This window comes from Syngnathus typhle, linkage group LG22 (genome assembly GCF_033458585.1).
Source record: "Syngnathus typhle isolate RoL2023-S1 ecotype Sweden linkage group LG22, RoL_Styp_1.0, whole genome shotgun sequence".
NCBI classification, from domain to species: domain Eukaryota; kingdom Metazoa; phylum Chordata; class Actinopteri; order Syngnathiformes; family Syngnathidae; genus Syngnathus; species Syngnathus typhle.
The window spans coordinates 167,885-182,622 of record NC_083759.1 but is presented as its reverse complement, the minus strand read 5'-3'; the positions used below and the strand labels follow the sequence as shown (position 1 = coordinate 182,622).

The following is a 14,738-nucleotide window of genomic DNA, read 5'->3' as shown; positions in this document are numbered from 1 at the left end:
CCGAAGGCGCAACAAGACACGGAAGTGACGATTACCCGTGCTTCCGGTGAAAGCACAACATCCAAGATGGCCTCCGCCGTGTCTTCCCTCGTTTCTTACGGCAACGATTCCGATTCGGAAAATGAGTCACAATCCAGCAGCAGTCCCGAAAGATCGGACGCGACGGACCCGGACGCAACAGCACACCTTAAACCTTTGCAGTCCGCGCCGGGGATGGCCTTAGCGGTTCTTAATTCCGCTCCTGAAGTTGCTGTCAAGGTAAGCTATGGAAGCTACTTAGCTAGCGTTTGTTAATTTTAAGCAATCATTTAGCTGCTGTGGCGAGTTCAGTGATTTAAGTTTGAACTCATCCGCATGGAAGACTTTTAACAAGTAAATGCTGTGCTAGAGTAGATTATTGAGGCAGTAGCCGTATGATTGACAAACAACGTGCTAATGCACATTAGCCTAATAGCTCGCGGGACACCGTCCGTCCGTCGAAATGTAGCATTGATTTACAAGCCGGAAAAGCAACGCTTTTTGCACCCAAATCGATTTTCTTTCTATTTCTTCGAATATTGTCACACTAATTCTGTGCCTCTATGTTATAGGAGTCTGTTGAGACGGGCGTACATCTTGACCCTTCCGTGAAAGAAGTAGCCTATAACCCGAGATATGAAACGATGTTTGCGCCAGAGGTAAGTGGCTTGCTTTAGATGCTCGGACCACTCATGACTGATCTCAAAGGATGCACAGATGAACCCTTCGCGTGTCCTTCCCTCCTAGTTTGGACCGGAAAACCCGTTCAAAACCCAGCAGATGGCCGCCCCGAGGAACATGTTATCAGGCTTCGCCGAACCCGCTCACGTCAACGACTTCATGTTTGAACAGCAGAGGAGGACTTTTTCGTCGCTCGGTAGGGTCGCCGGGCCGTTGTGCTGCCTGCCACAGAGACTCACTCACTCGGTGGATTGTTTCTGACGTTGTTTCTGGCGTTTCTCAAAAGGCTACGCATTAGATCCGTCTGTGGACACAAACCAAGTCACCGGCAGCAGTTACATTGGCGCGGTGGACGAGGCTGAGAAAAACCAAGGTAGGCCGATGACGGGGTTCCAACTGAGCGGCTCTATGTGCGTGGTCCAAATTCACTTTTGTCCGCCAGGCTTGACGGTGTTCGAGAGCGCTTACAAGAGGCCAGACAAGAGGCAAAAGGTCAAAGGCGGCGACGCGGGAGATATCGACAACTACTTGGGACCGTGGGCCAAATACGTGGATGAGCAGTCGGTGGCCAAACCCACCGAGGTGATGCATTGGCTCGCTGCCGCCTTCTTGATTAGCTTTCTTTTCCTTCCGTTTCCATTCTGAATCCCATACCAATGTCAACGTGGCGTTACAGGAGGAGAAGAAAGAGCTGGACGAGATCACCGCCAAAAGGCAGAAACGAGGGAGGAAGGAAGAAGAAGCTCCAGCAGAAGAGAAGACGGTTCTTCATGGTATCGTGCCAATCTTGGATGCTGTTTCACTCGGGTTCTATGAAGACATTTGGCGGACCTTCTAAGGCCTTTTTTTGTCTCCCCCGTCAGTCAAAGACATGTTTGACTACCAGGGCAGGTCCTACCTGCACATCCCCCAGGACGTGGGCGTCAACCTGCGTTCGACCGAAGCACCGGACAAATGTTACCTGCCTAAGAAGCAAATCCACGTTTGGTCCGGCCACACCAAGGTACGTACGTCGGGGAAGCCGTCGGTACGACGCGAGCCTAAACGCTTGGACCCTGAAGGCGTTTGGGATGGACGCGCATCCACGGGCAACTTTATTTTCAACATGCGTCTCCGGCAGGGCGTCAGCGCCATCCGCTTGTTCCCGCAATCGGGTCATCTCCTGCTCTCCAGCTCCATGGATTGCAAGATTAAGGTAAGAAGGCGCACCCCGTCAAACATTGTGCTGCATCTTTTGAATTTCTGCCCTTCCGGCCGCAGTTGTGGGAGGTGTACAACGAGAGGAGGTGCATACGGACGTTCATCGGTGAGCCCAAATCTGCGCAACGTTGCCCACTTTTGTGATTTCCGCTTTCATTCCGCTTTTCCTTTTTGCAGGCCACAGTAAAGCGGTGCGAGATATTTGCTTCAACAACGGCGGCACTCAGTTCCTCAGCGCTGCCTACGACCGCTACATCAAACTGTGGGACTCTGAAACCGGTAGGCTTTGCCAAACTTGCATGCGTGTGGAGTTCCTCTCCAGCAGAGGGCAGTAAAGAGTCAAGCGCCCGCTCGCTCGCTCGCTCACTCCTCTGCTTGCCGTCCGTCCTCTGCGTGCGGTGGGCAGGCAAGTGCATCTCTCGCTTCACCAACCGCAAGGTGCCTTATTGCGTCAAGTTCAACCCCGACCAAGAAAAGCAGAACCTTCTGGTGGCCGGCATGTCCGATAAGAAGATCGTCCAGGTAAAGGACCGGCTTGCCGGCCGGCATGGTGTCGTGTCGTGTCACACGCTCATCGCTTGCCTCCCTTTTCTTTCTCGCCAGTGGGACATCAGGACGGGTGAGGTGGTTCAGGAGTACGACCGGCACCTGGGCGCCGTCAACACCATCACCTTTGTGGATGAGAATCGGCGCTTTGTCAGCACGTCGGACGACAAGAGTCTTCGAGTCTGGGAGTGGTGAGTCCAAAAAAAAAAAAAAAAGCTTTGGCTTGAACTGGAGTTTGCTGACTTGCTTCGATCGTCCAAGTGGGGGGGACTGAGCACCATGCCATCTCTCATGCTGAACTTGGGGATTTTCTTTTCAGGGACATCCCCGTGGACTTCAAGTACATCGCCGAGCCCAGCATGCATTCCATGCCGGCCGTGACGCTCTCTCCCAACGGTGAGTCCAAACTGCGCACCAGCATTCATCCCCGATTGGACTTTTGCTGCCAAAGGCGCTCCCTCTCATCAGGACCCAGATGGGCCTGCCTGGTTTCCTTAGCGCTTCCATGACTTGTGTTTGTTGTTGTCAAACCCAAGGTAAATGGCTTGCGTGCCAGTCCATGGACAATCAGATTTTGATCTTTGGCGCCCAAAACCGCTTCCGCCTGAACAAGAAGAAGATCTTCAAGGGCCACATGGTCGCCGGCTACGCCTGCCAGGTAGACTTCTCCCCGGACATGAGGTAAGAAACTACGCGGGAGGGAAGGGGAGAAACTTCCTGTCAAGTCATGCTTTCATTTTCCAAGCATTCCGTGGGGCGCTGAAGTGCTCTTTGTTGTTTCACCAGCTACGTGGTGTCGGGCGACGCCGACGGAAAGCTGAACATTTGGGACTGGAAGACGACCAAGCTGTACCACAGGATCAAAGCTCACGACAAGGTGTGCATCAGCGCCCTGTGGCATCCCCACGAAACCTCCAAGGTCATCACTTGTGGTTGGGACGGACAAATCAAACTCTGGGATTAGGAGGGAGGGGAGGGGAGGGGTGGGCCCGGCCCGGCCCGGCCCGGCCGCGCTCAAAGCCACGGGACTGGCATCCAGTCTCATTGTGACGCTTTTGGACCCCCAGCACGTCTCCTTTTTGACACCTTTTCATTCTACATTGTCCTCTCTAGTCAATGTTTAGACTTTCCTTTTTATGGCCGCGTTTTGTGGATATAATAAACTTGTACCCGTTACCTTTCTTCATCATTCGGAGAAAAGAAAGGCGTCAAAGTGGCGTGAACGCAGCACTCGTTTGTCTCTTGTGCCAAAATGAGGTACAAAGGTCGCTTGACTGGCCCGTCCGGCCGTCGCCTCCCTCCACTTGTTTTCAAAGTTCAAGCGAGGCCCGCAGATGACCATTGACCGCTTCCGCTCCTTTCAAAGACCGTCAACAACAAATACGGACCGTGGCCATAGCAACTGCTTAGTGAACCAACGCAGGAGAACTTTGGATCAGATGAAAAGTTCATTGATCGCCAAGGGATGGGAAAAATGTAGCAGAGAAATTGGGCAAAATCCATCAAATGGGAATTGACTTGAAAGAATAGACCATCAGATGGTGTGTCTCACGTAGGGCAAACATCCAAGCGGGCAAACACGCTGGTGCGGCAGAATCCGCTCGCATGGGTCAGAGGGCGAGTCCAGTCGGCTCAAACCATCAATCATTAATCGGCCGTTCCGAGCGCTTACCTCGCTCGGCCAGCGACACTGTTGAGAGAGGAGTCGTGATCCCCAATATTCTTGTTATTATACTCGTTCTCATTATTGTGACCAGCGAGCGAGGCGTTGGCAAGGCCGCAAGTTGAGGGAAATATTTCTTGCACAGCTTGACCGAAGCTTTTCAGCATCGGTGGAAATGGAGAAGGCTGTGCTACAGCAAAGTGGGGCCAAAAAAAAAAATCATCCACTATCTGGACTGTGATGCGCCTGTCAAAGACGCAAAAGGTGGACTTGATGACACTTTCTTAGTCTGAAGCTTGTTTTGTTCTCGAGTTGCACGGAGGCCTTATAAGGCATCTTGGTGCGTGTGTGTGTGTGTGGGGGGGGGGGCACCCTCCTCCTCCTCCCACCTGCTCACCCTCCAAGTGGACGTGTACACGCACATGCAGAGAGGCACTTCTTCAAAATGACGGTGGAGAGGATATTTGACGAGCTGGGACATTTTAAAAGGTAGGCCGCCGACCTTGGATGGCTCTTTCTAATTGTTTGCAGAGCACGCGCTCGCCATTGCCGGCTCGCCATTGCCGGCCCGCTTGGAGACAGCCGCAGCGTGTGGCCAGCCCGCCGTCCGGAGAGCCGCGCGACGACGGCCAGCAAATGTGAAGGCAATGTGGCAGCGGCCAGCAAATGTGGCAGAGAAGGACCAGAAGCACGCCTGGTGTCTTTTTACATTGGCTCAGCTGTTTGCAAAAATGCACTTTTGAGCGCACAGACTGAGCTCAAGTGAAGCGTTAACTCGGTCGCACGCTCGCCAATGTGTCCACCTCAAACGTGCGCAGATGTTTGCTTTTGCTCACGCACAAAAGGAGCTTTTGTTTATTGGCCGCCCGCCCGCCCGCCCGCCTGCCTTTCAGATTCCAGGCCTGCGTGTACTTTGCGGCCACCTTCCAGGCCGTGGCTTGCGGGATCCACTACCTGGCTTCCGTCTTCCTGGTGGAGACGCCCAACTTTGTGTGCGGCCCTCCAGCCAACGTCACGCACGTCTTGTTTGGCAACCTGAGCGGCTCCCGCGTGGAGGACCTGCTGCCCTTCTTCAAAGCGGACGCGGCCGGGCCCTTGGTGGCGAGGACCCTCAGCGGCGAGCAGTGGGAGTTGAGCCGCTGCCGGCGGGCCCTGCGGATGGGCCCCGCAATGGCGGGCTTCGCGTACGCCTATGACGGCAACAAATCGCTGGAGTCCTGCCACGGGGCTTTTGCGTACGATCGCAGCCAAGTGCACGAGAGCATCGTGAGCGCCTGGGACCTGGTGTGCGAGCGGGCCTGGCTGGCCAAGCTGTGTCAGCCCACCTTCATGCTGGGGGTGCTGATCGGGGCGCTGGTGTTCGGGGACATCGCCGACAGGCAAGCGCCGGCGGCGGCGGCCCGCCTCGGCCCAAAAAAGCAACCCGCCGGACTCAACCTCTCCTTTGCCCTTCAGGGTCGGTCGAGTCAAGATCCTGATGTTGACCAGCCTCTGCCAATTTGGACTCGGGGTGGCCGTGGCCTTCTCGGCCAATTACTACTACTTTGTGGTCTTCCGCTTCCTCCTGGCCATGGTGAGAGTGAGTGGGTGAGTGGGTGAGTGAGTGAATGAGTGAATGAGTGAATGAGTGAATGAGTGAGTGAGTGAGTGAGTGAGTGAGTGAGTGAGTGAGTGAGTGAGTGAGTGAGTGAGTGAGTGAGTGAGTGAGTGAGTGAGTGGTCAAAAGGCCCTCAGCTGTTGTTTTTCACACGGACCGGGAGGCCGATAGCGTGGACGGCGTGGGAACGCACACGCGTCATTTCCAGCCGTCCCCCACGCTGCAATTTGTTTTTGCGGTTTCATATGCTCTCGTATGATCTCGTTCTCCTCCCAGGCGTCCAGCGGCTACCTGGTGGTGGTTTTTGTGTACGTGACAGAGTTCACCGGCATCAAGGTCCGCACGTGGACCTCCATGCACGTCCACGCCGCCTTCGCCGTGGGCATCATGGTGGTGGCTCTGACCGGCTACCTGGTGCGCGTGTGGTGGATCTACCAGATCATCCTGTCGCTCTGCACCTCCCCCTTCCTGCTCTTCTGCTGGAAGCTCCCCGAGACGCCCTTCTACCTCATGGCCAAAGGCAGGTACGAGGAGGCGCAGAGCCTGCTGGACGCCATGGCCCGCGTCAACGGTTTGGAGAGCCGGCTGAAGGTGGAGGAGCTCCTGGAGGAGGAAGAGGAGCGCAATGGCGGCGGAGCGCTGCTGCGTGAGAAGGAGGAGCAGGAGGAGCGCTCTCCGGAGAAGAAACTGTCCATCCTGGATCTGTTTGGCAGCTGGAGGATGGCGGCCCGCACGCTCACCGTGTGGGCCATCTGGTTCATCGGCAGCCTGGGCTACTACGTTTTCTCGCTGGGATCCGTCAACCTGGGGGGGAACCAGTACGTCAACCTCTTCCTGGTCGGTAAGGAGCCCGGCAAAATGGGTGGAGTCGGTCGAGCGTTACGCGGCCTTCGGCTGTGAGCAAACTGCTCATCTGACTCGGGCCCCCCCGCTGACACGGGCTGCTCGCAGGTGCCGTGGAGCTTCCTTCGTACCTGGTGGGCTGCTTTTCCATGGACCGCATCGGGCGCAAGAAGACGTGCGCCCCCGCCCTGCTGCTGGCTGGGTTGGCTTGCATGCTCACCATCGTGCTTCCGTCTGTACGTAGCCGCTTCACCCGAGCAAAAGTTCAAACGCCAAAGGCGAGCCGCCAAAGGCGAGCCGCCAAAGGCGAGCCGCCGACGGCTGCGTTTCCGTGGCGGCGGTGGCCCAACTCGGCCCGCAACCCAATACGGGAGGCATCGCCCCCACCCCACCCCGGAATGAAATCAAAGATGCGGCCGTAAAAATAAATCGTCCGGCTTGAGAGTCGACTTTCGCCTAGTCTATTTTGGACCACGTGTCACTGTCGGTTTCCGAGCAGCGCATGACCCAAACTTGTCGAGCAAAGACGTTGAATTCCAGCGCAGTTGGATTTGTTGTCTGTGAGCTGCGCAGGCAGCAATCAAAATGAAAGGTCGGCCGAAGAGCAGCTTTCCGTATTTGTCCGTTCACCGTGTCCAAACTGCTTTTGCAGGACATCGAGGCCCTGGCCATCACCCTCAGCATGATGGGAAAGTTTGCCATCGCCATCGCCTTCGGTCTCATCTATCTGTACACTTGTGAGCTTTACCCCACCATCATCAGGTAACGGGGTTGCGGGGGGCTTCGTTCCTGATGCACTTAAAGGCCTTCTCGTCCATCCCATTTTGGCGCTGGCAGGTCTCTGGCGGTGGGTAGCGGCAGCATGATGTGTCGCGTGGGTAGCGTGGTGGCGCCATTCTGCATGTACCTGGCCGACGTCTGGATCTACCTGCCTCAGGTTTCTCCTCACATGAATGACTTTGCTTCGTTTATTGGCTCATGATACTTTCTTGAATATCATGACGTTAGTGGTATTGAGCTAACACCTCGGCGCTCTTTTCCCAAATGTGTGGTCAGCTCATCGTGGGCATCCTGGCGTTTTGCATCGGCATCCTGACCTTGATGCTGCCCGAGACGCTGGGTGAGCCCCTCACGTCCACCCTGGAGGAGGCCGAGGCGCTCGGACGAAGCCCCGGCAGCAAAAGGAAAGATGGCGCACGCGGGCTGGAGATGAACCAGCGCGTGTGACCAATTACAAGAAGCCGGCAGTACGCGTATCAACAGCAAATTGGGATCACAGATGGAAGGTATAGGTGCAAACACACCCAAAAAAGAGAGAGAGAGAGCGCTAGAGAAAGAGAGAGAGAGATCCACGTCATTTTTGGTTTAAATGACAGCTACAAAGTCAAAGAAAAATGTCAATATTTTGTAGGTCAAAATACACCCAAGTATGCGTAAATATCACACGTTTATACGAGTACCAAATATGAATGAATGAATTCATTCATAGCGTTAAATGACATGAGATGTCTATGAAATATTCTCAGGGTGAATGTAATGTACGTAATGTCTTACTTGAACGTTCCACTTAATAGTGTGGTGTCCCACATGAATGTCTCGTACGCCGGCCGACATGCGTATTTTGCAAACTTGTATTCTCGTGCCCCCACGTGGGCAAGGTGCGTGCGTGCGTGCAGGATCCGGCAACAATTGTGTCCCGTCTGTATGATTTCATTCACCCTAACCAAGATGAAATGTGTGGACCAAAACAGGTAGACTCGCGGGGGTGTCAAAAACTCATTTTTATTGCGGGCCGCACCATCGTCATAGTTTCCTTCAGAGGGCCATTATGACTGTCAACCCAAATACATCAATGTATGAACGCCTCATATTATACAGACACAGTATAGACGACACAACAAATCAATGAATAACTGGTTTTCAAATCTGGAACAAGTCAAAAATATTTTGAAAAGATTGAAAAAAATGCTAGCAATATCTCTATTATTTAAAAGTGAAGGCAATTTGCCCTTTTTAGCACTGACATGAATTGGGTCTGTCTTTGCGGGCGGGCCACATAAAAGGATGTGGCGGGCCGTATCTGGCCCCCGGGCCCGGAGTTTGACACCTAGGACGTAGAGGACTCAATCGCCTGCTGCCTAGAGATTGAAGTCTTCACGCTGCGTTCGTAGTATTTGCAATCTCGGCATTAACTGGATTCGTTTCACTTGACATGCTTTCTCGTACTTGTATCGAATTAATAAACTATGGAGGCGAAGCGTAAACTCGCTCTTGTCTTTGTAATGCTCTTTGACACGTAGAGCGTGCTTGGACGACTCGGTCATGTGACCGCAGAGCTCCAATGACTTTCGCAAACTTAAAGTTGGTCAACCTGTATAACGCAGGCACTGATTTAGTATCAAGTAAATGTACAATATCAAAAAAGAAATTCCACAACACCTCTTAGGGACAAGAGATATACTGCCTGAAACATTGCCGTTAGACCGGCCCGGGGAAGAAATATGGCGCCCCGGATATGACGTCACCAAGTTGGTTCCCTTTTGGCCCGCCCCAATCAGGCCGAAATATACTGGCTTGTCCATGCTGAAACTCGACTTGTAAAAAAGCATTATGTCGTCAAGTGAGGGAGGAAGACATTGGGGCTAGAGGATATATGTACGAGCCACATAAGGCAACATATTCTTCATTATCACTAAGTGTTGAAGATAATTAGTCTAGTGACAGCTCGGGGGACGATATTTTGGACCAAGTGCGTGATGGGAGATCCAAAAGGTCGTCTGCTGCTCGGTGCTAATGTGGAAACTGTGTGCAGCAAAAAAAGAATGAAGAGAGTTCACGCTGCCAAGAACATGCGCTACTTATGGGAAAAATGGACGACCTGAGGGTGTATCACATCAAAAGACAAACTTGAGGAGTATGTTGCCCACCGTCCATCCCTGGATATGGCCTGCATTGACGGCATGATAAAGAAATATCTCCGCGGACCCGCACCCCGTCAACTGTCAAACAAGTAAGTGTTTGGGGGGGGGGGGGGGGGGGGGGCGCGGGGCGGGGCACTCCCGATTTAAATATCGACTTTTTTGCTTCTTATAAGATTGTTATCAAATAAATCTAAAACGGTGTTCTGTTTCAGTAACGCAGTGAAATTATAATCAACTTTCTATAGAATGTTTTTATTGACAAATTTAAATTCCTAAACGCTGGCGACGAGATTGGAGCCAGCCAAGATGCTCTCAACTTGCCGACGTCACGCAGCTGCCTGATCCGGGCCACAAACTAAGCAACATGGATGCTCCCAGTATTTCCATGTCACACTTACGAAAAGCCATTTATTTCCTACATGAGTTGCTTCTTTTTTTTTAATAAACTTCCGGCATTTAATTAAGCCATATTTGTAGAATAGAAAAATGTTAATATTGCTAATGACTAAAGGTACCCTTTAATTGCGGGTAGGCAGTAGTGATATGCATTCATTCCACTTCTTTTAAGTGAACTGAATCTTTAGAATCGGAAGATTCGTTCAAAAGTGCCGCACGCGTGTTTTTTCCCCCCTAGGCTTCAATAGAAAAACGTTATTAAAACGAATACATTAGTACCCTCAAAAAATCGTTGGTCCTAATTAAAATATATGCATTTAATTGTATTTAGCCCATCGTGTTAAAATGGTATGGAAATGATTTTTTTCTTTAAAAAGGGCATTTATGGCTCTGTCCGCCAAAAAGTTTCCCAACCCCAGGCCACTTCATTTGGGAAAAAGCTTAAGTGAAAGGTGCCACCCCCGCCCTCACCCCCACCTCCCGATTGGCTGTTTGGTGTGTGACGTCACTCGGATCGTTTCCATGACTTCATTCGTTTCTGTGCGCGCATTTGCATCCGCAGCGATAAGCCACCAGCATCCCCCCCCCCCCCCAAAAAAGCCATGCGGTGGCGATGGCACATGTCCAAAAATCAAAGGGCTTTGGCCAAAATGCTCCTACTCCACATAACATCTGGACTTTTTGCACTTTATTGATAATATGGTAACATTTCTTTTCACAATAGTGTGATGCTTTTCAAGTAAGCTAACTTCTTTCCCCTGATATTGCAATTTTACAATCTTTTCTTGTCCAACTTTGATTGCAACTTTATTTTCTCCATAGCATTGCGAGGCTGTCACTTGCGGGCAGGTTTAAAGGGTCATTTTGTAGTGGCTTCCTGTTTGCCAAGGACAATTACAGAGCACACGTCGGGCGTGTCGTCGCCAACCGCCCGCCGACAGCGTGCACGGCTTCGCACCTCGCTCGCGCACCTGTATTTGTGTCTAAATATAACCTCGTCAGGTGGTTGTGAAGCAAGCTCTTCCGCCAGTAATGCGGCCGGATGAGCGTGAACGCGAAGGCCGTGTAATGTGATTTTGAGCGAGCGAGCTGGGCCCAGTTTGGTTGGGCGCACTGCACTGCACTGCACTGCACTGCACTGCACTGCACTGCACTGCACTGCACTGCACTGCACTGCACTGCACTGCACTGCACTGCACTGCAGTGCTGTGCTGTGCTGTTTTGTAAAGAAGGAAACACCATTGTGGTTGAAAGGTATGCTTTGTGAGTTATGCCTGAGACTACTTGATATGTGACGTCTGCGTTGTCCTACTGTTTTGTGTTCAAATAGCTGTTGCTTGACTGCTTCGATGCTGTCTGGTAGCCTGTCGATGGGCTTTTGCTATGTTTGTTAGCATTAAGCTAAAGCGAAGCATTGTGCATCATGTTCACTTGAAGTGGCATTAAACAGCTTCAAGTACTACAGCTACCCAATGGGAGAAGGGGAGTGTCACTTCAAGACACGATGGTCAGGTCCGTGCGTCGGTCGGTCGCTCAGTTGGCGCCCCGGCCATGCACCCCCACCCCAACCACCTAAGCCTCGTGCGCCAATTGGACGAGGCCGGCCGGGGGTGGGGACGTCTCCCGCACGCGGTCCCTGAGCAGGTCTCACGGCCTTGGGTGTCAAAGACGCCAGGAGCCCAGAGAGGGCCGCTTCTTCCTCTTTTTGCACACGTAGTAGAATGGGTAGCCCAGCACGCCTGCGGCACAAGGCAACAACTGTTGGGAATGTGGCAAAGCGGACATGCTGAAATGACAGCGGAGCTGTCCATTTTGTCACGACAAGGAGGTCTCATTTTGAGAGCGAAAACAACAATGTTTTGAGCGCTCCAAATGTCAATCTTGTTACCTAGGACGAGCGCCACGGCCGCCACGACCAGCACCAGTAAGAGAACCACCGGGGCCAACAGCACCTTTGCGCCTGAAGAAAGCACAGCAACGTTTTTCCCCTTGCGTGAAAACATCAAAATGCCACCTCGTCTTTTGGGACTCACCGCAGACGGAGCCTCGGATCAAGCGTCTGAGATGCGGCTTGTCTGGCAGGTAGCGATACTTGCAGCCAAACACACTGAGGTTGGACGTGTGATCCCCAAAATACCTTAGTCCATGGCGGGGATAGGTTATTTTTCAACTTTCCAGGTGGATTGATTGTTTTTTTTTGTGCATGTTTTTTTCACGTTACCTGAGTTGCCGGTATCGCTCGCCGCAGCGGTAACAAAAGTTGGTGTTGCACTGCGTGCAGACCATGTGGTCACATCCTTCCGTGCGCTGGATGTGGATCTGCGCGTGTGCACACACACACACACACACACACACACACACACACACACACACACACAGTTTTACTTTGCGCATGGCGAGGGTCTGCAACAGTTTTGCAAAATAGGGCTTGAGCATTAGTGGTGCTTTTTTTTGGCCTTGGTACCTTGCACTTGGGGCACTTTTGCGCGTTGCGTTGCCCACGCTCAATGACGCAGGCCCAGCTCTTGAGCTGCTTGTCCCCCTTGCGGTAGTCACGGCACTTGATGCCCTGGTGCCAGGGCGCGTGGCACTTGAAGCACCACACAAACTGGCAGCTGCCGCACTGGACCTGCGCCAGCATTCAAAAAAACATTTCAATGTCTGTAGCGGTGCTCCATATTTTGTAAGATGGCCTTTCAGATTAAAGTGTGGAAAAGATGTTCCGCTTCTCTCGGTCAACATAACATCGACCTTGTATTTGAGCTCGGAGCGCACGGGGCCGGGGTGGCCGAGCGACGTGAAGTGTCTGCAGCGGGGGCAGGGCTTGGTCCCGGCGTCCAGCTGACTCAGCTCCAGGAAGTAGCGGTACCTGAGCAGGTCCTCGCCGGACAGGTGCGAGACCACCGCCGCCGTCTCCAGCATCCCGCTGCACTCGGAAATGGGACAGCGCACGTGCGCCTTGCCCAATTGGACCTGCGCGTAAAAGGCTTTGCCATTTCTCTTGTCGAAAACAGTGTCCATTTTGCAAGCGCTCAATAATTCACGACGTAATGCCACTAAGTGTTGCTGCGTAAATGGAAGGCTGGCTGGCTGGCTGGCTGACTGGCTGGCGGACGGAGGGAGGGAGGCGCAATCACAAGTTCACGGCGAATGCTAGTCATTATCGCAACGCTCTGCTCCAAATGCACCCAAGCACATCCTCTCCAATACACAGGCTCTTAAAATGCTGCATTTGATTGCTTCAACAAGGCACACGTAATTGGGTTCAATTTGACACGAGCAGGAAGCAAAGCGTAAGGCGAGTAGAGCTCACACGCACTCGTTTTGTATTTTGCGCAGGACAACACTAGATACAAAACTGGTCGGACTGGTTTCTCAGTGCTTCATGAGCAACCAACACACGTGTTGTTGCTCTGTGGACGGACTGGTTGAAATGTACAGCAAATTTGCTTTGCGCTTCCATCGAACTGCGGCCAGTGACAGCGCAGAGAGAGAGCGCGCGAGAGAGAGCTTTGACAACCAGCCGAGTGGGTATTAATGTTGCCACCTAGCGGCGGGCAGTTGAAACGCATTTGTAACCTCTATCTCAAACATGGGTTCGTATCTCGAGACAAACAGCCAGCCAGCCAGCCAGCCAGCCAGCCAGCCAGCCAAACGATGCCACGAAAACCTCCCTCGAAGACTCGAAAGTCACGATGGTGTAGCCCGCTTGGTACCCACCTGGGAGGTGACGTACAGCGTCAAACATTCGTCACACACCAACTTCCGGCAACACGGCAAGGGTGCGATGGTTTTTTCGTCCAGACACACCCGGCAGGGTTGCGCTTCGGCGACGGCATCCCCACCAGCCCGCTGCGACGACCGGCTGCGGCGGCTTAGAAGAGCCGAGTCCCGCACGGGGTTCACCAAGTCCTCCGCCGTATATAAAACGAGCGCATCACACGACCCGGAAATCGCCTCGGTTGTAACAGTTTCAAGGTTGCGCTGGTTGGCGATGCAGTAGACATCGCAATAAACGTGATCTTTGACACTCGAAGTCGGCTCCAAAGTCACACTAGTAACAGCGGTGTCACATTTGTAACAGTTAATGTCTAGAAAACAGCTTTCAACTCCTCCAAAGTCCGAAGCGGTTATTTCTGTGGAGGGAGGCTCGTTTCGCTCTCCGGCATGTACCGCCTGCTCGCTTTTGTCGCCTCGCGACTCTTTCGTGACGGCGTAGTCACCGTGCACACCCTGGGCGGCGGCGCCCTGCATTCGAGCGATCTTCCTCCCGCTCTCAGACGTCGAAGCCAGCAGAGTGCCCCTCAGGAACTCGAGAGCGTCCGCCCCGTTGCAGTTGTTGTTGTTGTTGTGCTCCGCATCCCGCTCGACGAGTCCTCCTTGGAGTCCTCCTTGGAGTCTTCCTTGGAGTCTTCCTTGTTCGTGTTCCGCGATCCCTCTTTCGTCCTGCAATAACTTTCCCCTGCTGATACGTCGGTCCAAATTTCGAAGCGACGCCTCCACTTGACCACATCCCAGCGGCGAATTCACCTTCCCTTCCGCTTCCAAAACACCGATGAACTTGGGCATTTTGCACTTGCAAGATATATGGCCGTTATCTACCATCACCGGGCTGGCGGGCCGTCTTGACCCATTTGTAGCGTGCGACGACAGTCCGCCGCCGCCGCCTCATAGCGAAAAGCCTCCAAAGTGACAACTTAATAATGCACCAAAACAAAACAAAACAAAGCGCTGCGCCCGGCGCTTCCGCGTTGACGTCAGCACGGCGGACGTCACGCTTTGGATACGCACGTGCAGTACCGAAGACGGCCTGTAGGAGGGCGCAGAAATAGTCACCTTCCTCGCTTCACCTAGCATTGATAGATCGTGGATG

The 14,738-nt window shown here is 53.0% G+C and overlaps 3 protein-coding genes across 4 annotated transcripts; 2 read left to right on the top strand and 1 right to left on the bottom strand.

Moving 5' to 3' along the window:
- The first annotated feature begins 31 nt into the window (after positions 1-31).
- Positions 32-3,621, top strand: cdc40 (cell division cycle 40 homolog (S. cerevisiae)). The gene is made up of 15 exons (XM_061270065.1): positions 32-258; positions 591-677; positions 766-895; positions 986-1,072; positions 1,142-1,281; positions 1,376-1,472; positions 1,563-1,702; positions 1,820-1,894; positions 1,960-2,005; positions 2,077-2,178; positions 2,306-2,421; positions 2,503-2,636; positions 2,765-2,841; positions 2,982-3,126; positions 3,232-3,621. The coding sequence occupies exons 1-15, from the start codon at positions 67-69 to the stop codon at positions 3,407-3,409; spliced, it is 1,746 nt and encodes a 581-aa protein (XP_061126049.1). The 5' UTR covers positions 32-66; the 3' UTR covers positions 3,410-3,621.
- A 546-nt stretch (positions 3,622-4,167) lies between these two features.
- On the top strand, positions 4,168-8,812 carry slc22a16 (solute carrier family 22 member 16). The gene is made up of 8 exons (XM_061270066.1): positions 4,168-4,597; positions 5,002-5,487; positions 5,564-5,681; positions 5,982-6,546; positions 6,657-6,784; positions 7,201-7,310; positions 7,386-7,485; positions 7,605-8,812. The coding sequence occupies exons 1-8, from the start codon at positions 4,554-4,556 to the stop codon at positions 7,773-7,775; spliced, it is 1,722 nt and encodes a 573-aa protein (XP_061126050.1). The 5' UTR covers positions 4,168-4,553; the 3' UTR covers positions 7,776-8,812.
- A 1,726-nt stretch (positions 8,813-10,538) lies between these two features.
- Positions 10,539-14,635, bottom strand: rnf217 (ring finger protein 217). Of its 2 annotated transcripts, none has more exons than XM_061270727.1 (7): positions 13,586-14,635; positions 12,617-12,838; positions 12,330-12,494; positions 12,087-12,184; positions 11,899-12,002; positions 11,754-11,825; positions 10,539-11,623 (listed from the first exon to the last, which is right to left on the bottom strand). In XM_061270727.1, the coding sequence occupies exons 1-7, from the start codon at positions 14,468-14,470 to the stop codon at positions 11,355-11,357; spliced, it is 1,815 nt and encodes a 604-aa protein (XP_061126711.1). In that variant the 5' UTR covers positions 14,471-14,635; the 3' UTR covers positions 10,539-11,354. The 2 variants fall into 2 exon arrangements, with proteins under 2 accessions (XP_061126711.1, XP_061126712.1); XM_061270728.1 differs by having other exon boundaries at positions 11,379-11,604.
- Positions 14,636-14,738: the final 103 nt, after the last annotated feature.